This window comes from Ambystoma mexicanum, chromosome 1q, assembly GCF_040938575.1.
Source record: "Ambystoma mexicanum isolate Mex_15411 chromosome 1q, UKY_AmexF1_1, whole genome shotgun sequence".
Classification (NCBI taxonomy): Eukaryota; Metazoa; Chordata; class Amphibia; order Caudata; family Ambystomatidae; genus Ambystoma; species Ambystoma mexicanum.
Window position 1 is genome coordinate 1476026500 of NC_090922.1, and position 22764 is coordinate 1476049263.

Genomic DNA, 22764 nt, shown 5'->3' on the forward strand with positions numbered 1-22764 from the left:
CAGATCACACACACATCACAGTAGCGAGAGCTCAACCCTCTAGTAATGTTCTCAAAGTCAGAAAGCAAATTACATTCTGTAGTGGATACCATTAAACTGTTAATTGAGATTTAACAGCAGGCCAGTTCATCTGCAGGTCTGGTGCAAAGTTGGCCACATGTCAACCCTGCGTGGATCTACTTTTCAGGCTTCAGAGGTTGGCAAAATACATACCATTGGGAGGGTTCATAACACTGTATTAAAGAATTTTTAGATTAGCGTGGAAAATGCAGCGCACTCACCTCACATCCCGTACTCTGGGCCCTCTTTACCTGATACATGCAAACAAACATCCTGAACAGTGTGCCAGGGATATAGGAAAGATTCACACATTACAACAAAGCATTAATTGTGGCACAATGAAATCAAGGGCCACTTTGTGTTTTATGGTCAAATATTTCTACACTGTACACAAGCTTTTAGGCACAATGATTTTGTCAAGTGACTGAGGACACCGAGATGGAATGTCTTGTGATGATCGTAACAGAGACAACGGCAGAAAAAAACATGCCATAACTGCAACTTGCAAAAAGCAAAATACATAGTCCGAAATGGATGCTTATTCTAATATAAATGCTTTTTGGACGTTTTTGTCTGCATTCTGAATGTGAGGTGTTTAAGAACGGACCAAATCAGTGACTCGCCCCCTGAAGTGTGCCTGAAATAAACCTTTAATGAGTCTAGCAATTATTGTGTAGAATTCTAGAAAGACAAATTATTTGTTATTCCTATTCTTTCTGTTTGAGGGTCACTGCTCAAAGTATTACACTTGGGGAACTCCCTGTTTTTTTTAAGAGGCCTGAAAAAGAAAGCCAGCTGCTCCAGAAACAAAGAACCACATGGCGCTGGCCACAGCCCAGGAGCTTCCAGTTTCTTTTTTAACGGGTATAAAGGGAGACCATGGGGTCGTAACTACGACCCCTGCCGACCCCCAAATGACATCCCTGATACTACGATTTTTTAACTTCCACACGCAATGCCCGTTTGCGCTTTCAAACCACGACCAGACCATCTTAAACCACATTCCTGGTATTGTATCACTTGTTTTACATAATCTATAAGGAGAGAACCATGGCTAAAAATTGATGTCACTGTGAGTGACATAAGAAACTTCAGCCTGTGGAAGCACTATATAAATGTTCACTATTATTGTACGACAACGTTTTTATTCCGGAGACATTCGTATCCTTGATACTCACAAGAATTGACTATGCAAACAGCATCTACTTAGGAATGCCTAAAAGACTCACCAAGAAACTCCAAAGGGTGCAAAATACTGCAGCCAGAATCCTATTAAGACTAAACAGAAGAGACCACATCACTCCAGCACTGAAAAGCCTATACTTACTAGTCTAAACATGCATCAAATTTAAAGCACGCTGCATATCCCACAAGGCCTTGCACAACAAGGAGCTGAATTTCTCCAAGACAAGATTAGCTTGTATCGTCCAGGTCGGGACCTAAAATCCAGCAACGAACTACAAATAAAGGCAAAACACTAAAAAAAAAAGAAAATTTGGCAGAACAGCGTTCTTGCATCAATTTGCTAACATCTGGAACACCATGCCCAAAGAAATTAGAACCACAGAAGATCACATCATGTTCAGGAAACGGCTCAAAACCTGGCTATTCTACTGACAATGACAACCTCAAGGGACACCGGCAACAATAACACCAAAGACATAAAACTAGATTGGACACAGGAAGGGCCAAAAAACCACAACCAAGAACTGGGCAAGATATCGTCAAGCGGCAACCAAAGAGCCGCGCCAGAGGCTCCAATCAAACCAACCGACTTACTAATCCATTCTCCGCTTCCTGCTCCTCTAACATAACTGACGCCATACCAGACCTTGGGCCAGCCACACACACATAAACCAAGAATCAATTCTATGTTCACACCGAACGTCTCTCTATGCTGAAGCACACCTAGAGTGACCCACCCACATAGTGCATAAAACCATCAACAACGTGATTACACACCAAGACACCAGATAATATTACAGTTACGGCCACCTGTGACTCTGGATCCCTTATGGACATTATCTAACCAGTGCACACAACCAAACCCACCACAACCCGCCTCCACCCAGTAATACCAACACAAAACACTACCACACACCCGAGGCACCGAATCTCACCCATACGGTTACAACACACAAGGCCTCCCACACGAACTCCCACATGCAAAACAACACTCACAGACGCCAGTTCCTCCTGGTTCTGGGCCTATCCTCACTAATCTCCCCACACCTCGTTCTTGCAGAGATACAGGAGTGGCTGGAGACTGCCCCTGAGTAGTAACGGTGCGCAGTATAAATCAACATAACATAACATTCGTGCAATCCTGGCTTTAACTTTTCAGTCTGTGACTTGTGGTCCTGGCCTCAAACGGGCCAACTACAAGTCCCAGAATTGAAAGCTAACAGCAGGTCAGAGTCAGTGTTGGCATATATGACCTATTGAAGAACTGCAGTCTATTAAACCTGTATGAGTGAGTCGCTGTAGCACATACCTAAATTCACTAAAACCCAATCACAATTTTGACATATCGGGGAAACCTTAAGGCACAGTGATATATGTCTTCCTTTGCCCCCACTAACCCTGGTGAGATACGTGACCTCCTCAGGGCTAATCCTTTATGTACCCCCATCAATTCTTTCCCCACACATAGGTCCTCATTACAAGTATGGCGGTCCCGAATTAAGGGTGCCGGTAGCAACGTACCAGCACCCTTTCCAGACCAACATACTACAGCTGTGCCGGTAGGGGCCACGGATTCCCCGGCAGGCCTGACCTTCCGCGAGTTTAGGCCCCTACCGGCATGGTTGTCATGGAAGCATCGGCACTGTTAGTAACGGTGCAAGTGCTTCTGTGTCTCAATTTTCACGGAGTCCTATGGGACTCCATGGAAATGGGGAGTAACCGTTACTGGCGCCACTTGTGATATCTCAGTGGGTCCAGGCTATCATGTGGCAGTAACAGTGTTACAGGGTTGGTGGCAACCCGCCGGTACTACCAACCTCGTAATGAGGACCATATTGAACCTCATACCTCCAAGTGCTGCACCATATCTTACCTCTTAAACTCATCTCTTGACAGTGCCACTTTTCCATCATCCTACAAGTCGGCTATTGTCATCCATATCCTTAAGAAACCTAGCCTAGATCCAAACGGTCACTTTCACCCTGTCTTTCTTCTTCCTCAGTATTCCAAAATCCTAGAGCGTGTAGTTGTCATCTGAGTTCCTTGGCACACACAACCTCTGGGATCCTTTTCAATCTAGCTTCCGACCTCTGCCCTCCACTGAGTCAGCTCTCTCCAATATCAGCAACTACAGCTATTCCGCTTATCATGCTAACCACTCTTCTATTCTTATTCTTCTCGACCTCTGTTTCCTTGGATGGCATTAACCATTTTGACCATCTCTCGGCATTATCTGTCCTAGGCATCAGGGCAAGACCCTCACTTTGTTTGCTTCATCTCTTGCCCCCAGACACTTCTAGGTGCCCTGGGACATCCTTACCTCCCACTCATTCCCTCTTACTGTTGGTGTTCCCCAAGGGCCAGCCCTGGGTCCAACTCTCTTGACTCTCTATAGCCCCTGCTTTGGCACCTTGATCTCCTCCTATCGCTGACGATACTGAGATCTCCTTCTCCTCCTTACCTGATGAGCTATGGTAAAAAATGATTAACTGTCTCTCTGTCATCAAATAATGGATGGCATCTCACTCGCTCATGCTCCACTAAGACTGAAGTTCTCTACTTCCCATCCAAACAGGTTATTTCTTCCTCCCTATCGTTTCTGACTAAGATATGCCCCTGGCAGTAGTTTATAACCCGGTAGACTGTAATCTATCCCGTGTTTTCTGATTAGCAAAGCGGATTGGACCTAGTAGATGGCAGTTCCTGGCACGTAAATCGATCCCAGGAGTACAATGGCAAAGTGTGTGCACATTATAAACCATCGTTCTTTATTCTCACTGTATGTTTCTGATAGGTTGTATGATTAATTAAAATGATAATTGTTTTCCTAACCTTAGAAGTACGAAACATCATGTTAGATTAACTGACCTATATACGACACTTCTTCTTGAAAAATTGCAACTTCTCCTTGTCTACTTTACATCCCTTGTCTGCTAAAATAGTCATTAGCTGAATCGAATCTTGCCTGCACTCATCTTCTGGCATGCTACAAACAAGAATATCATCTACATACTGCAGCACAACACTTTGTAAATCAATATTGCTTGGGTACATCTGCAGGACCCTACTAAACATCAATGGAGACTCACAGTACCCTTGGGGCAAACGAGTGCTCTTCAGCTTAGTTTGCCAAAACGTAAATGACGTATGGTCTTGGGAGTCCTTATGTAACGGGATTGCGAAAAACACCTTTTTTGAATCAAGCTCTTTGAAATATCGTGCCTCTTCTGGGACACTACATAAAACGTCGCTGGATTCGGAACTAAAGCAAACTCTGACTCTACAATCTGGTATATTGGTGTCATTTCTTGAATAAATCACCACGACCCTCACTTCGATTTTATTTTTTAGAATTTTATTTTTATCGGATACACCGCGGTGTTACACAGTGACTCTGATGTTACTCAAATACCTTGTTCCATCAGGGCTGATATAGTCTTGAAAATACCCTCATCCGCCTCTCGAGACATTGGGTATTGTCTTGCTCGAGGTAAAATTGCTCCTGGCTTCAGTTTAATCTTAACCTCCCCTATCCCCTTCAATAGGCCTACGTCATAGGGGACTGTAGTCCATAAAGAATTTGGCACCTTTTCCAAATCTTCATCAAAAAATGTGGTGCGCTGCCGCACTATCGCCATTCACTGTGGGATTTCTCTCTTCTCTATTCTGATCCAATATGTAATACTCATCTCGAATACTACTTCATCATGTGTGGGATCATCTCTAAACATGTCTTCATCTGTGACATCAGTCAATCTATACCCTTCCCCAATAGCAATCACTGTTCTCCATGGCCTGCCCTCATCATCCGTGCCTGCCCTCGTCATCCGTTCCTTCGAGCATGACCAATTCCCCTTGTACTATGGCTGCATTTAACTCTAGGGGAATAGTCTGTCCCCCCTCTTTGTCCATAGGTATCTGTGACCTGAACAGAAACTCATCAGGTATTCTCCTAATCTTTCCCACTAATCTGGGAAGCCATGTCAACAAAATGCGTACCCCATAAAGAAAGATTTCTGGCTCTAATGGCATTTCTCATAGAGCAATTTGCCCTGTAAACGCCAATATAAATTCACCCACATTCATATAATTTATCCTGGGAGTAGAACACACTATGCCTTCATCGGTAAAAGAAATCGTCATATTTAGCTTTGTCATTAAATCTCGGCCCAGAATATTAAACAGTGTCTGCCTTGAATACAATAATGGAAGAGCCATGTCACACTCTCCTATGGAGACTGATAATTTATCAGTAAAAGGAACTCTGCTATTAGCTCCAGAGAAACCTTGTGCATTCATGGCATTTCCCGACATTGGCTATTTGCCCTCTCGTATACATGAACGACTAGCCCTAGTGTCTATTAGAAAGGAAAAAGACGTGCCTCCTATGGTCACATCAACCCTTGGTTCCTCTTGGGGGTCTGGTGTCACCGATAGTACTGAACACATCAAGTCACCCTGTGAGCTGTCATATTGTGGGTACATGCTTATCCCTGTACCTGTAAAAGGACTTCCTCCCACCACAGTGACACCCACTACTCTAGTTGTCACTAACTGTCCCGTGTTTGCATTCTGCTTTATCTGCATGGATGCGTGCTGTGACTACCATTGAGACAGATTCAATGTTGCTTGCTGTGGTTGCAATGCCTGTTGCATTTGCGGCGCTTTTGCTTGATACACTGTCTGATCTTGGGAAAACCTGTCCCTATTTTGTGAGCTAAATGCTGGAGTATAAGCTGTCCCTCATCTTGAAAATTGCCCATTCTGTACATACCCTTGGATTGTCCAACATACAAGAGGAGCTCTTCTGACTAGCCCCCCCTTGATTAAATCCTCCTTGCACATTTTGATTATCATTCTGCATATTCTGAAACTCACCTTGGTTATTTTAAAAACCACCCCTTCTTATGTAGCCCATTCCTATTCCCTCCTTGGTCCATCTGGCGTTGATTATTCGCCTGCAATGCACCCACTGCTTGCTGCGTTCCCAGCTCCTCTCTGCTTGTCAATACCGCCCCTTCTATGGCATACTTTGACAATTTCTTCTAAACTAACTTGGCTTCCTCAAGGTTTCTAGCATCTTTCTTCTTATTATTTTTCTTTTGTAACAGCCGGCAGTGATGCGCTATAGTCAACTGTATCTCTGCCCATGGCTTCGCTTCCATTCCCACTAATTTCTTGAGCTGTCTCTGCACCTGTTCTGGCAAAATGTGGTAAAATACTGCCACTGATTTCGCCCACGGCTCCCTCATTTCAAGAGTCCAGCGTTCCTGAATACTTTGAATGTAAGCAAGCAGATCCTCGTCATCTTTCATCTTACATGCCATAATTGCACCCATATCTGACGTATCAGGATACTGTACCCTGAGCGCTCTCCAGACATCTGCTCTACAATTATTAAATGGCACTCCATCGTGCACAGTGTTCTGTGCCGTGACACTTGAGTAACCTGCTCTCGTCCAAATGTCATCAGCCCTTTCCCCAAGAATGGCTGCTAGGAGACCCTTAATGTCCCCTATTGCTAGAGTATTTCCTCCGTCCTCTTTTCTAGCTCATAAATCCATTTCCCTGAACCCGCCGTTAAGCTGGGAAGTTTGCATCTTAAATTATCCTTATCCATTTGTGGACAAGGGATATTCTGCGGTCTGGCCCCTCCTTTCTCCAATAAAGGGAACTGCGTGAACCCAAATTCACATTGGCTCCCATCGTCTACCTATCCATAGTGGGGACAATGGTTCCTGGTCGCCTTCTACCTGGCAATGACGTCAGCCTACTCACATATGGTGGCGACTCTCCCTTCTCACTATGTGATCGTCCTTTAGGGTGCTCTGGATATGATATAGGATCTGGCGTCCTATCCTTAGGCAGTTCTAAATCCACCCATCTCACTTCCTTGTCTGTCTAGAGATATACAGTGCTTAATTTGTGCCGGTGTTTGCCGGTAGCCAACACCGGCACTCTTTTGCCGGCACCGGCACTCTTGAGTTGGCAGACTGCTGCAGAGTTGTTGGCATTTTTTTGGGTGGGTGGGGGAATCGGATCTCAGTGCAGGGTCGGACAGGCCCCATCAGCCTTTCCGCCGCCTGTGGCCGGGCTGGATTCACTTGGAGACACGAGGGGCTGGTTTCTAAGCCCACGCCTGGGCCTGTTTGTTACATTGCTCTGCAGGCAGCCCTGAGTCCGCGCGAGACACCATGGTGCCAGCCGCCAGGTCTTAGACAAGTGCAGTGTTACTTTTTTACAAAACACCTGGAGCGGGCGGGCTGGGCGGGGCCGCCTCAGCCCGCCCGCTCCCAGTGAATTGTAACATGAGTCCCTTCAGTTACTCGTGCATTAAGGTTGGGGGTTGGGGGTTGGGGGATGGGGTGGACTGTCTGTCACTGGGCGGGCCGGACTCATGAGAGAAGCTGAGCTGATCCTGTCCATCGACTCCGGTGCTGCAGACAGTGCGTTTCCAATCACGGAACATGCAGCGACAAGGCAGCAACTGCTCTTTGGTGCCCGATCCATGCCAGGAGACCTGGTGGGGGGTCCGCACACGTTCAGGTAGGGAGAGAGTAGATTAGGAATTTGGTTCCGTGTATATAACGGAGGATAGCAGCGATAACGCTTGCATGGAGCAAGGTGGTTAACAAGAACCTGCATACCCGCGATGCTCATTCTAATGGCCAGAATAGAATACACATTCACGAGTTTGTTTGCGAACGTGGTACCACACACCAAAGGGCACCTTGGGTATGATAGTTAGCAGTTACAAATTAGAGTGTAGGACCACAATTACCGTCATGCACCGTAATGGGGTTCACAGTGCGCTGGGGCTGGGGTTAACATCACTCGGGATCAGGAATGGCATCGAGTTTGCCTTGCTTGCTGTGTTTTTCATGTCGTTCCTAGGGGACTTATGCTGCCATTTACATGGTCGCTGGACACCCCTGGAGTTCCGCTATACTTCCCGCTGCATTGCATCCTTACAAGAAAGATAGAGCACCTTCTAACATAGGGCACTCGTAATCGATCCATATCGTCTTAATTTATTTTTATTTTTAAATAATGCCATTCAATTAGCTCCCATAATAGGAAATCTTAACTTGACACAAATATGACAAACAATGTTGCTAATGACAAAAGCCGAAATAACAAATCACGGTTCGCAAGGCGGTGACTGTGCCATTTACCAGGTTTTTTACATTGTTGAAGCAGCGATTAGCCTGAAATGTTCGAATGGACAGTGCACTCACATTTACTGTGGCTATAATGATGCAGTGTTACCGTTGTGTGCCGCCAGGCATACGAATTGCGGTAATATGTTATGGTGGCAGTCATCATATCTAGAATGATCTATCAACTAATAGCACGGCTTGTTTGAGAGGAGCTGGTGTAAATGGAAGCCCCGTGCATACAGATATATAGTTTAATATATTGGCCATGGTTCTGCTGATTACGGATATTTCACTAAGAAGCAAAGCGGCCACTGGGGCATCAGAGGGATATGGGTGCGGTTTGAATGAAGGGGTGATGTAAACCTATTCTCTGACCTCCAGTGGCTATTTTTTTTATTTGATGTTTACAGTTATAGAAAACGTTTACATATAAATTATCATTGCACTTATTACATTGTATCTACATACAAAAAAGCACATCAGTACAAACACAATTCTTATCACAAAATCCAGTGGCTACACGTTGTGCTGTCATTCATAGATGTATAGCTTAAAAGTTGGTTCACGCCTAGAGTCGCAGAGTAGCTATGGTGGGGAACTGCATTTATCGGTGCTGGGGAGCGGGTGAAGATTGCGGGCCCGGTGTCTGCACAAGCAATCATTTACCTGGGGGCTCCAATCACGGTTTGTAGTAGTTGGCTGCCACTTCCTGAGTGCTAATCGGCATTGCGAAGCGATAATTACAAATGACCTAGGGCCCATTCTTAATGAACAAGCACACCAAGACAGGACGTCTCATAGCTCCGAAGCTTCTAAATCCAAGATTAATGAAACAGTAATCAAGGCTGTTTTTTCATCATGTGACGATGGTACTTACTCCCTCGGCATCGGGATGGCCACAACCACAGCCGTAGGGTGTCATGCCTGCTGGACATACCTCTGGACCAGGAACGACCTCTCCATACAAAATGAGTTACGCCCATAGAACCATTAGACCATTCTACTCAAAATGGAGGTTGTTCGATGCATTGCCCGGAAAACGACGTCTGCATTTTTCACGTCGTTAAAATTCACGTGACTTAGGTCCGTCACGTGTATCACGGCAGTGCGTACATAAGCAGCGTGGAAACTCCGATCGCTGATTCTGATTAAGTCAATTTTGCCGTTTTGGTAGCTGAACTCCGGACCTGCGTTCTCGCATTCCCTTCAGCAACTTCTTTGGCCTATTTTGAGCGTGTTTCCCTACACACGCTAATTCCGGAGCTGCGTGAATCCTGTTCGCGTGCCAAATCTCCACGCGGACGCTGTCTGCAAGCGCGGCTGTCCTGTGCTGCGTGAATCCTGTCCGCGTGCCAAATCTCCACGCGGACGCTGTCTGCAAGCGCGGCTGTCCTGAGCTGCGTGAATCCTGTTTGCGTGCCAAATCTCCACGCGGACGCTGTCTGCAAGCGCAGCTGTCCTGAGCTACGTGTATCCTGTTCGCGTGCTAATATCTACATGCGAACGCTGTTTTCAAGCGCGGTTGGTCTGGCTGCGTGCATTCTATCGCTTGTTATCCTGCACGTAGTTTTCTGAACTATTTTTGAACTTTTGGTACCTGTGACAGTTAACAGGTGAAATTCTTATTTCTGTTCATTGTGGGAAAGGAAGTATTTCATGAACTATTGGAAAGCTATTGTGCACAGTACTTTGGACGCTATCCTGTGGTGCACCAACCCGGTATCTAGCGAGAGCCTCATGCCATTCGGGATAAGTCTCCCTTACTAATATTCCCTTCCTTTGTCGTTTGTTCAACTCCTGGTTTTCTTCAAGGAACTTCGTGGATTACTTCAGTTTTTGCCATAAGGTCAGTGTCTGAATTAATGCTAAAACTGTGTTATCTTAATAATTCGATTGGGACAGTTTCTTATGATACTTTATCTATCCTAGGCCTACTTCCTACACAATTCCCACGCCCTTTCCAGTGATCCATCTCTCTGCCTGTTTCATCCAGTCAGAGAGTTGTATCATTTGGAAGGTCTAAATTGACCTACCTACAATCAAGTCGTGTGAAAAAAGGATCCGGAAGAGCCCTACCAATTTGTATCCTTTTTTGGTTACCGTATCCTTTTCAATTGATACATTGGTGATTTATGACAGAATCAGAAGCCATGGAGGGTACGGATCCTTTAACTGTTTTGACAGTTAATCGCTGACTTGAGAAATGAAATGATTACGGCACAGGATGTGCTACGGCATCGAATGGATGTTATGCAAGATGCCATGCATGCCACTCCTCAGGGAGCACAGGTTCCAGTAGCCACGGCATCTGGATCTGGGACTACGGCACCATCATTATCACAGGAAACTCTTAAAGTGGTTATGCCCACACAGTTTCCCTTGGCTCCCCCGGAAAGGTTCACAGGTGATCCTAAAACCTATAGAACTTTTGTTAATCAGTGCCGACTTCATTTCCTTTGCCGACCTAATTCGTTTCCCGATCTAACTACTAAAGCAGCATTCGTGCTTTCCCATTTGGGGGGTACAGCTGCTGCTTGGGCAAATCCTTTATTGGAATCAAATAGCCCTTTGTTGTACGATTGCGATGATCTTCTGGCTGCTATGAACAAAGTCTTTGACATGCGCTATGCTACTCAAGCCACAGATGTGGAGTTGCTGAATTTACAACAAGGCACTCAAACTCTGTTGGCTTACATTGCACGATTTAACCAATTAACAGCCGAAACTCAATGGCCGGAAGACAAGAAGACGGCTGTTTTCTACAAGGGTCTTTCAGAAGAACTCAAAGATGCCTTGTCCACGGTCCCAGTGGTTCCGCAGGTTTTTCAGAATTTCTTGATTTAATCTTACAAATTGATGCCCGAAGAAATGCCCGCAAAGGGGAGAGAAAACCTTTCCTTCATGCACCAGTTCGTTCTGATACACCGGCACCTTCTTCGAATGATCCTGAACCAATGCAAATTGGTGCGGTGAGAGGCCGGTTGTCTAGAACCGAAAGAGAGAACCGAAGAAAAAATAACTTATGTATGTATTGCGGTTCATCTGAGCATTTATTGGCGGCATGTCCTAAAAGACCAAAAAAGCCTTCGGGAAACGCCAAAACTCGACAGTAGCAGGAGTCCCAGTGTCCAGTGTTACATCGGACTCCATTACGTTTCCAGCGCATGCACCAATAGCTGTTGAGATGACTTTACGTTTCAATGATCAAGACTTGGTTTCCAAGGCTATGGTTGACTCTGGAGCCACTAATAATTACATCGATATCACATATGCCAAGAAATGTTCTATACCCCTTATAGACAAGAACAAACCCGAAACTGTTAATACTGTGGATGGATCGGTCTTGATTTCCGGTATGGTAACTCAGGAGACTGTACCTATTCAGATGACTTTATCAAATGGTCATTCGGAGGAAATAGTCTTCGATGTCATTGCGGCTCCTCAATACAAAATATTACTTGGACTTAATTGGTTGACTCTTCATAATCCCGCCATAGACTGGGTTACGGGATTGATCCAATATCCTTCCGTTTTTTGCAACAAACATTGTTTTACCAGCCAGGTGGTGTCAAATAAATCACATATGTTGGCCTCTATTGAGGGAATTTCCACTATTAGTGTGGTACATCAGAGCGGTACACATATACCAAGTGAATATGCAGATTTTGCTGATGTGTTTGACAAAGGTCAGGCAGAACAGCTGCCTCCACATAGGCAGTATGATTGTCCAATTGAATTAATTCCTGGAGCTAAAATTCCTACTGGTCGAGTTTATTCTTTAACTCTCAAAGAAGATGTTGTCTTGAAAGAATACATCGATAAAGCTCTTGATATGGGATTTATACGGCCATCTCAATCGCCGGCTGCTTCTCCTTTATTCTTTGTTCCAAAGAAGGAAGGAGATCTAAGGCCTTGCATTGATTACAGGGCTATTAACGACATCACCATAAGGAATCAGTACCCTTTACCACTGATTAATGTTCTGTTAGATCAATTAGGAACTTCCAAGTATTTCTCTAAATTAGATTTGCGCGGTGCTTACAATCGCGAAGGAGACGAATGGAAGACCGCTTTTAAGACGCGGTACGGCCTTTATGAATATTTAGTGATGCCTTTTGGTCTTTGTAACGCTCCCGCCACATTTCAGTTCTTCATGAACGATATCTTCAAAGATATGATGGACCAATTCGTGGTGATTTACTTGGATGACATTTTGATATATTCATCATATTTTCCAGAACATGTTAAACACGTCTTAGCTGTCTTACAAAGACTGAGAGAGAACAAACTTTTTGTTAAAGCCGAGAAATGTGTCTTTCATACACAAGAAGTGGAATTTCTGGGTTACGACATTACCAATCAAGGTGTTCGAATGAGTCGTTCCAAAGTGAAGGCCATATTGAATTGGCCTGTTCCACACAATGTCAAGTCATTACAGTCATTTCTAGGTTTTGCGAATTTTTATCGCAGATTTATTCGTTCTTTCTCCAAAACAGTGGCCTCATTGACAGCTTTAACTAGTTCTAAAATTCCATTCTGTTGGAACCAGAATGCCCAAGCTTCTTTTGAGAGGTTAAAAGAAGCATTTACCACTGCACCTGTACTTCAACATCCTGATCCGGATGGTCAGTTTATCGTTGAAGCAGACGCCTCCAGTGTCGCTACAGGAGCTGTACTCTCGCAGGTTTGTGCAGAAACTAAGGAGGAGCATCCAGTTGCTTTCTTCTCACGCAAACTTACCCCATATGAACAAAACTATACTGTCACTGAGCGTGAATTACTTGCAATCAAGGATGCTTTCCAAGAATGGCGACATCATCTTCTTGGGGCCAAACATCAGGTGGTGGTGTATTCGGATCATAGAAATCTTCAGTCATTCAAAACTATGAAATGTCTTACAGCTAGACAGGCCAGATGGCATGTTTTTTTTGCTCAATACGATTTTCAAATTACTTATCGCCCTGCCAGACAACATGTCAAGTCGGATGCTTTGTCTCGCATCGGTGAAGAGGTGAAGGAAGAATCATCGCTACAAAATAAGTTGTTGGCAGATCACGTGATATGTAGTTGTTCTGCACAACCTTCCCTAAAAAACGAGTTACAGGAGTGGGTGAAACTAAATCCACAATTGATTCAGGAATTGAATATTGATATATACAATGGTTTGCCTTTTAAACAAGGAGTACTCTATTTACCAACTGGTACCACTCAGAACAAGGCCCTCAGTTGTGGTCATGATTCTTTGATTGCCGCCCATCCTGGACAGAAGACGACTCTGGAGTTACTGAAAAGATGGTGTTGGTGGCCGTCTATAACACAAGATGTTATAAATTATGTTTCAACATGTTCGGTATGCAGTCAATGCAAGAACACTCCTGGCAAACCAGTGGGTTTACTCCAGTCTGTACCTGTTCCCAAAAAACCATGGGACATGATATCAATGGATTTTGTGGTTGAACTTCCAAGAAATAAAGGCTACGATACCATATGGGTGGTCGTGGACTACTTTACAAAATTGGCGCTTTTTATCCCCTGTATTGGCAGCTGCTGGTCTGGCTGATCTATTCATCCGGCATATATTCCGGTTTTTTGGGCTACCTTCAGTGATAATCACTGACAGGGGCTCACAATTTGCGTCACGTTTTTGGAGAGCACTAAATTCGGCATTACTAATTGATGACAGATTGTCTAGTGCTTATCACCCTCAAACGGATGGACAGACTGAGAGAGTCAATAGCACTATGGAACAATATCTGGGATGTTTGTGTCTGCAGTTTCAGTCAGATTGGCTCAATGTTCTGCCGGCAGCGGAGTTCGCCTATAACAATTCCTATCATAGTGCCATAGGTACTTCACCTTTCTATGCTTTGTATGGGCAACACCCACGATCCATTCCTTTGGATTCCAGTTTGTCTCTGGATACTCCTGCAGCAGGACGTAATTTTAGAGATCTTAAGAGTCTACAGAAGAAAGTTAAGCAGCAATTGGAGCAAGCTAAAAAACGAGATAAGACCTATGCCGATGCTCATAGAACCCCTGCACCTATCTACAAAGCAGGTATGAAGGTATGGCTGTCCACAAAAAACTTGAGGATACCCGGTAAAAAGAAATTGTTGCCTAAATACATCGGGCCATATGAAGTGCTCCACGTTATAAATCCGGCTGCTGTCCGTCTGGCTTTGCCACAACGGTGGCGAGTGCATCCTGTATTCCACGTGTCACTCATCAAACCGTGCTCGGATGCTACTAGATTGCGTATACGGCCTGTTGCTATTTCTGTGAAAGGGTCAGACGAATATGAAGTACAAGACATTCTGGACATGAGGTTATGGTCTGGGAAACCATATTATCTGGTGGATTGGAAAGGATATGGTCCCGAGGATAGATCCTGGGAACCTCTGTCTAACATTCATGCTCCAGCTTTATTAAGGCGATTCCACTCGAAAAGGGGAGAGGCTGCTCCTTTGGGGGGTGGCACTGTCATGCCTGCTGGACATACCTCTGGACCAGGAACGACCTCTCCATACAAAATGAGTTACGCCCATAGAACCATTAGACCATTCTACTCAAAATGGAGGTTGTTCGATGCATTGCCCGGAAAACGACGTCTGCATTTTTGACATTGTTAAAATTCACGTGACTTAGGTCCGTCACGTGTATCACGGCAGTGCGTACATAAGCAGCGTGGAAACTCCAATCGCTGCTTCTGATTAAGTCAATTTTGGCGTTTTGGTAGCTGAACTCCAGACCTGCGTTCTCGCATTCCCTTCAGCAACTTCTTTGGCCTATTTTGAGCGTGTTTCCCTACACATGCTAATTCCGGAGCTGCGTGAATCCTGTTCGCGTGCCAAATCTCCACGCGGACGCTGTCTGCAAGCACGGCTGTCCTGAGCTGCGTGTATCCTGTTCGCGTGCCAAATCTCCACGCGGACGCTGTCTGCAAGCGCGGCTGTCCTGAGCTGCGTGAATCCTGTGCGCGTGCCAAATATCCAGGCGGACGCTGTCTGCAAGCGCGGCTGTCCTAAGCTGCGTGAATCCGGTTTGCGTGCCAAATCTCCACGCGGACGCTGACTGCAAGCGCAGCTGTCCTGAGCTGCGTGAATCCTGTTCGCGTGCCAAATCTCCACGCGGACGCTGTCTGCAAGCGCGGCTGTCCTGAGCTACGTGTATCCTGTTCGCGTGCTAATATCTACACGCGAACGCTGTTTTCAAGCGTGGCTGGTCTGGCTGCGTGCATTCTATCGCGTGTTATCCTGCACGTGGTTTTCTGAACTATTTTTGAACTTTTGGTACCTGTGACAGTTAACAGGTGAAATTCTTATTTCTGTTCATCGTGGGAAAGGAAGTATTTCATGAACTATTGGAAAGTTATTGTGCACAGTACTTTGGACGCTATCCTGTGGTGCACCAACCCGGTATCTAGCGAGATCCTCGTGCCGTTCGGGATAAGTCTCCCTTACTAATATTCCCTTCCTTTGTCGTTTGTTCAACTCCTGGTTTTCTTCAAGGAACTTCAGATTACTTCAGTTTTTGCCATAAGGTCAGTGTCTGAATTAATGCTAAAACTGTGTTATCTTAATAATTCGATTGGGACAGTTTCTTATGATACTTTATCTATCCTAGGCCTACTTCCTACACAATTCCCACGCCCTTTCCAGTGATCCATCTCTCTGCCTGTTTCATCCAGTCAGAGAGTTGTATCATTTGGAAGGTCTAAATTGACCTACCTACAATCAAGTCGTGTGAAAAAAGTATCCGGAAGAGCCCTACCAATTTGTATCCTTTTTTGGTTACCGTATCCTTTTCAGTTGATACATTGGTGATTTATGACATAGGGGTCTGGACACAGAGGAGATGAAAAGGCTAGGGAAGTGTCAGGAATAATGATGCTTCTCAAAGTACATTTGCTCTAAAGACCTGTGAAACAAAATAACGCCTACTGCACCCTTTCCACACATCTGAACCTGTGGACTGACAACACGTGGTGTGGATGATTGAGCGCTCCTTGTGTCTAGGGCAGAGAGGAGAACAAATCAGTGACAACAAAGAAAGGCCCCCGTTTCCCACAACGCATTTAGAGACTAGTCAGACAAGCCATATATGAGGTGGGAGGATATGGAAACATGCATGGCCAGCTCCTCAGCTTGCAATACAAGCCAGATACTTTTGGGAGGCCACCTTTGCCAACTTGCCATGACACAGCTTAGAAAAAGATGGCCAGAATAGAAATATTATGGTCAGAAATGATCCCCAGGCTCAAGCAGCATGAAGTGTGTGCCAAACTGCCATGGGCAAATCATGTGAGAAAATGAATATGGCGATGGGCAAACTCTGTAGAGAATTGGGCTTTAGCCCCGTTCCACATGGCCTCATTAATTAAGAGTGCCCGGGCACTATGGGGTACCTTGCATCCATCTCTTAGATGTAGGGCTGGACCTGTTCTTAAGGACTCCTTAGTCTACACAATATCACCTAGTAGGGGGTTAAATTCTCGGTTACCCGAGACCACAATCAGCAGTTTAGCCACTTGACCGTCTGCATAGTAGAGCCTTTCTACTGAAGGACAGAGTGCATTTCACAAGAGGCCAATATTTCATAAAGGCCACTCTTGCTGGGGCACAGTCAGTCACATGTTCTCAAACTTGCCACAGCCATATATGCTTTTGCACATGGTTCAGCCAGTCGCTGCCTGAAAAAGAGATAATCAGTGAGTAAGTGGAATGGCGCACGTTGGCTCAAAATACTCAGTACATAAGTAGGATAGGTCAGCAGGCTGACCTCTTGTTGTTGCCATCTGTGTGTGATATGCAGGTCGGAAGGGTCAAATCCCTCAAGGCCAATTTAGCCTTTCATCCTTCTGAGGTCGGTAAAAGAGTACAAACTTTGGTTGTGTGATAATGTTTTATGTTCTAAGTACAGTACTTTGGTGAACGTGCTATACAAATAACAAATCATCATTATACATGTTAGTATTAGTATATGTTAGCTGGGGTAGCAAGACTATAATACGTGAATGCAACATGCAAAACATGGTTGAAGAGCTCATACAATAATTGTATTTATTCGTAGGGTACACGAAGCAACACAGGCTCTAACATGATGCAGTGTGATTCTATTATTGTTTTATATATTTAACTGTAATACCTATGTACTGTCTTTACGTCAGTTTCTAAGTGTAATTGGTCCCATTGAGATGCACAGCGTTAAGTAGTTTTGTCCACAGTTGCAAAATGTAGTGCAATGTGGGGCGCGGGGGGGGGGATCAGGGTTAGAAAAAACGTCACCCCAACATAGTTTGCACTGCAAACCACATCTCTTGCCAACCATTTCCTTGTGGTACACTGGACTTGTTAACCGGGACCTAATATAAACTGGCCATGCCATGCTAACTGGACCTAATGAACCAGATAACACTGGGCCTAATGCAATACATTCATACTATGTTAACTGGGCATAATGGAATTTGGTCATGCTGCTCTAATTTGGCATATGGATCTCAGCGCTAACTGGGAATTCTGGAATGTTGACATTTTAAACTATTGCAGCTCATTGTGACATGGAGCAAGCAGCAGTATGATGCGCTGGTGGTGGGCCGATCTAGCACCGAGCTGGGCTGCCGGCGCCGCCGGGCTGGCATTAGTGAGCATGGCTTTCATCCCCATCACCCTTGTTTAAAGTCAGCCTGTCTAAGGACAAAGCTTTATGCTCAAGACTGAACGGGTCTCTTTTCCTCGCCTCGTGATTGAACGGCCAGGGATTGCTCTCCCTTCCCTCGGCTTCCCATTCTGCAAATTTCCCTTAAGTCTTGATAGGCTTTTTCGATTCTCTCCCCGATGCCCCCTATGTCAAAATTCTCTGTTAGGGTTATCCTAGATGGTCCTGCCGTTGCTTCCTGCGACGGGAGGAACTTCTCTATATGGCTCCATGATATTACTGGACTTGATTCCATTAACTCTTTCTGAATGTGATCAATATTGCATTCCCCTTGTCTTCTTTTTTGCTCCACAGCTTTGTCTAATTCTCTTTGCGTTCTTGCTTCACGTCTAACCCTATCTTCTTCTTGTCTCTTCCATTTTTTTCATTCTCTCTAGTCTCTTCTTCTTCTTCCCTTCGTCTTTGTATTCTTTTATCCCATAATTTCTGTGCTTCCTCCTCTTCTCTCTTCTTTTCTTGCCTATCTCGTTCTTCGATTGCTCTCTGTTGTCATACCTCCCTGTTCTTCCTGATACATCTGTTCTCGTCTCTGCCTATTATTTCTCTTGTGCTCATCTTCTTTCAATCTTTTCCCTCATTCCCTGTCTTTTCTATCCTTTTCATCTTGATCTTCCTTTTGCCAAACTACCTCGATACTTTTCCCATCGAGCTAGAGCAATATCTGTCCACCCATCCATTCGATCTGTACGAACGTTACCTCGTCAGCTTTATCCTTTTCTCCTTTCCATCTCTTAATCTCTCATTCTATGTCTGCTGATATATTTGTTCACTTTTTTCCTCCTTGTCCTGTAAGACCTTAAAGATCTCCTCCTTTCTTTTAGTCTTTTCTGGACTATCGTCACTGCAGTAGGCAGGCAGTTCATATATCGGATTACTATATCCTGTTGCCTTTTTTAGTTCCTTTAACGGATACAAACCTACGTCGTCTGTACTATTGCTGTTTACCTCGGGCGAGGTAAGGGGAGCAGAAGGCTCAACCCCTTCCTACCTACACTGATTAAGCATCCAGTCCTCCATTTTCCAAAGCTCAAAACCTCTATTACGCACTCTGCAGTGCAAGTTAAGTAAATTCTGCCTGCCATTTATGGATGACAGGCAGCATTTACAAAGGATTTGTACAGAATCTGCCTGTTTTTGCTGGTGTAAAAAGCAGGCAGATTCCATAGGAATCCAAAGCATTTGCACAAGCATGAAAATGTTTGGGCCAAATGCTAGTTTATTAGTTTGGGCTATTAGGTGGCGCTTGCCAGAAACTATTGCATTAGAGTACATATAGGGTGAAATGGCATATGAGGAGAGACACAAAGTTTGTAGGTGTCGTTTGGTTATCTGCTCACCCATTGACTGCCCATGGCCATGCTAATCCCTATGGCCATTCCCAACCAGTTCCTGCCCCTCATCTCCCAAAACCCCTCCTCATGGGAGCTCTTTGTGTTTGCTTTAATCAAGCCTTACCATCAAACTTTACACTCTAAGTGCCTGCCGGTATTCTTTCAAAGCAGTCTTTTCAGATTTAATGACTTAATTGGAGCTGTAAACCCGCTACTGGTGTAAATAAAATGTCTTAACTAAATCTGCCTTCAGCCACTCGATTCTGCCTTCAGCCACTCGATTCATAAGCACTAAGCATATTTTTCACTGAAGTCCTGTTAACAACAAGCATCGACAAAGCCAACAGTTTTGGCATGTGTATATGTATTAGGCATTTGCCAGGCACTGCTATTAGATGCCCAGACACTTCCACCATTTTGCACCAGCTACCATCAATGGCTAGTTAATACCACTACGGCAGTGCCTTGCAAGTGCCTACACAAGCCAAAACTATCAGCATTGCCAATGCTTGTTTATATTGCATAGAGGAAGGAAGAGGCAGAATCACAAATTATGATCTATGTCCCCTTCTCCGCCAATAAAATGAATGAACATGTGACGTGGCATCAAATGCATGCGAAACATTTTTACATATGCCTTTTGCGGTACTCATTGTGCATGTGCCCCACTCTGTTATAATATTGGACTCTTTACAAAGGGAAGAGCTTTTGTGCAAATAAAGCAACCGTCGTCATGCAAGAAGTTGTAAATAGTCACCTGAATATGGAGACTCAGTTGTATCAGAGTGTGAACTTAATAGTGTGAGCAATGGTGAAAATGTGATTGCTCTGTTCATATAATACTAGTGCCGGGCACCAAAGCACTATTGGGGATTTTTATGTCTGATCCTATCTTTGGAGGAGGGGGTACTGAAATTGAAGAAGGACAAATACAAGTGTATTTACCTATCTTTGAATATTTCAGTGACCTTTTACTTGTCCGTTTAAGCTTCCCTCAGAACGTTCTTAAAAGTTCCTATCGCCCTCCTGAAGGCTTTGACCCACTGCAATCCTGTCGGGCCATGAACTGGGACACACAGATCAACTCCATTTTGACTGCGACAGATAGCAATGTGGCCTCTATTAAGGTAAGTCCAATCTCTGGTCACTTCTATGGGAGAAACTTCATTTTTAAAAGACCTTTTACCTAGTTGCAACCTCCTAATGGTGTCCTTCAGTGATCGAACACGAGAGGAAACTTCAACTCCTTGAAGGAACCACCCGAGTACGATAACGCTTCAAAAAGATGAGTGATCCCCCCAGCCATCCTTTCGAGTAGGGAATGATTGGGAGACCCCAAGTATAACTTGGATTGCCCAAGATATGTCCTCCACATCACCTTTACTAATAACGTGGATCAAATGAGTCCTTCAATTTACATGCAAAGGCAACCTGTGTACCGTAAACCAAACTGTTCATATGTAAGACTTTTAAAACTACTGTCACACAAATACTGACACCGGTAATTGTTAAAGGGTTTTTATCACGCAACAGTAATACATAAAACTGTTGCATGGAAATTGGTTCAGTATGGCTGTAACTTAAAGCTCAGCAGGAAATGTGAACGTTAAACTTAGATTCAGATATGAATGACAGCAAACAGTGGTAAACAGACATTTCCATATAAGAAGATGTCCTGCTTAGTTTGTTTTAGAACTCGGTGCTTATCTCTTCTTCAGAGGACTACAAGGCACTGCTTCTGTTGTGATATTTTGGGGCTTCCTCCCCCTTGGCAAGTGTCTCAAAGGTCCTCCCCTTCACTGGTGCTTTACCTCTCTCTGTTACTTACTCGCCACTGCCAGGAACAAGTGCTGTCTCCCTCTTTTGCATGTTCACCCTTCCTGAATCACACCCACTCCCTCTCTCTCTTCACTGGAGCACCCCTATTCTGGGCCTCTCCTCTCCCTCCTTGGATCACATTTCTTTTCTGGGGTTGAAAGGGTGTACTTCGCTCTGTTATATATCCCCTCTCCCGGTTATCAAAATCAATCACTCTCTTGCTACATTTAATTTCCCCTCACCTCTCTTTGGTCACAGGTCTCTGGGGTATCTCATTCTTCTGGCCTCAAGGGGCACCCCTCCCTGTCACTGGAGCAGACACCCCTTCTGGGCTTAAAGGGGCTCTCTTCAAGATGCACAGTGCTCTCCTCCCCCTCCGCAGCACACCCCTCTTCTGGGGTTCATTGGACCTATCCTCTTCCTCACAAGAGCACATCCCTTTTCTAGGCTCAGTAGGTTCCGCTCCCCCTAAACTGGAGAACACCCCTCTTCCTGGGTCCCATTGGCTCCCCCCATACTCACTGACAAACACCCTCTTCAGGGGTCCAAGTGTTCACATCTTCTGCACTGATGCAGACCACTCTTCTGGGCTCAACAAAGGGTTCCCCTTCTCTGGTGCTCTCCAGCTTCATCGGTAAAATCTCCCCCCTCCCCCCCCCGTGCCCAGCCTACAGACAGTGTCCCTGATTTTTAGCCTCAGTTTTAAGACCCTTCCAATCTCTCATTGGCTGAGGCACACTTTCAAATTGAGTGGATAATTAGTTTCCTAAGTCCGGGGAAGGAAGTCTTTAAAAGGCAGCCATTTTGTATTTATTTCACTCCAAGGCGACTCCTGCTGGCCCCTCGACAGAGCCAGAGAAGACGTACATCCCACCATGTCCTCTAAGACCAGCAGGCAATCGGTTAAGGCTCTGACCCGCAGTCCTAAAAACCTGAGTATAAAGGCCTCTGAGATGTCTATTCGACTGGTGTTGACACCGCTGAGTCAGCATCACATCCTCTTCAAAGGAAGTTGAAGGTACCTTTGACGTCGGCCTCAGATTCGACATCCAGATATAACCCGCAATCAAAGACGGATTTCTTTAAATCCTTCAGTTCCATTTTGAAAGAGGAAGAAGTGGATGATGTTATTCACTTTAGGTATGAATGTTTTGGTACTCCGAATGTTCTGGAGGAATTAATTTCGGAAGGTTCAAGGCTGGAAGACCTAGTCTAATGCCTAAAAGATACAAGTGGTCTAGATACTTCCCCTGAGATTAAGCTTGAAACTTCAGATGTGCATGTGCATTCTCATCCAAATTGAGCCTATAGAACTGTAATGAACAGAGTCCTAGGGTATTTGGGATGGGGTAGTCCTGCGAAGGGCATTACCCACTGTGGCCTAACCGACGTCTTAGATAAGAGCCCTCGTAAAGAGCCTGTGCTACCCTTTCATACAGCACTAAAGAATCCACTTGTGGACCTCTGGAAGAAAACAGAAACTACTCTTGCTGTGA

General features: G+C 44.9%; 1 protein-coding gene across 4 annotated transcripts in view; it reads left to right on the forward strand.

Annotated features, from left to right (window-relative positions):
- LOC138549941 (rho GTPase-activating protein gacN-like) overlaps positions 1-22764 on the forward strand; it is a 308520-nt gene that overhangs the window by 3106 nt on the left and 282650 nt on the right. The window contains exon 2 of one of the 4 annotated variants that reach the window (XM_069642375.1): positions 20439-20577. The exons of the other annotated variants lie outside the window; for them this stretch is intronic. Coding sequence (XP_069498476.1) covers positions 20512-20577 — 66 coding nt within the window. The 5' untranslated portion in view covers positions 20439-20511. The remainder of the gene's footprint in view (positions 1-20438; positions 20578-22764) is intronic. 4 annotated transcript variants of the gene reach the window in all.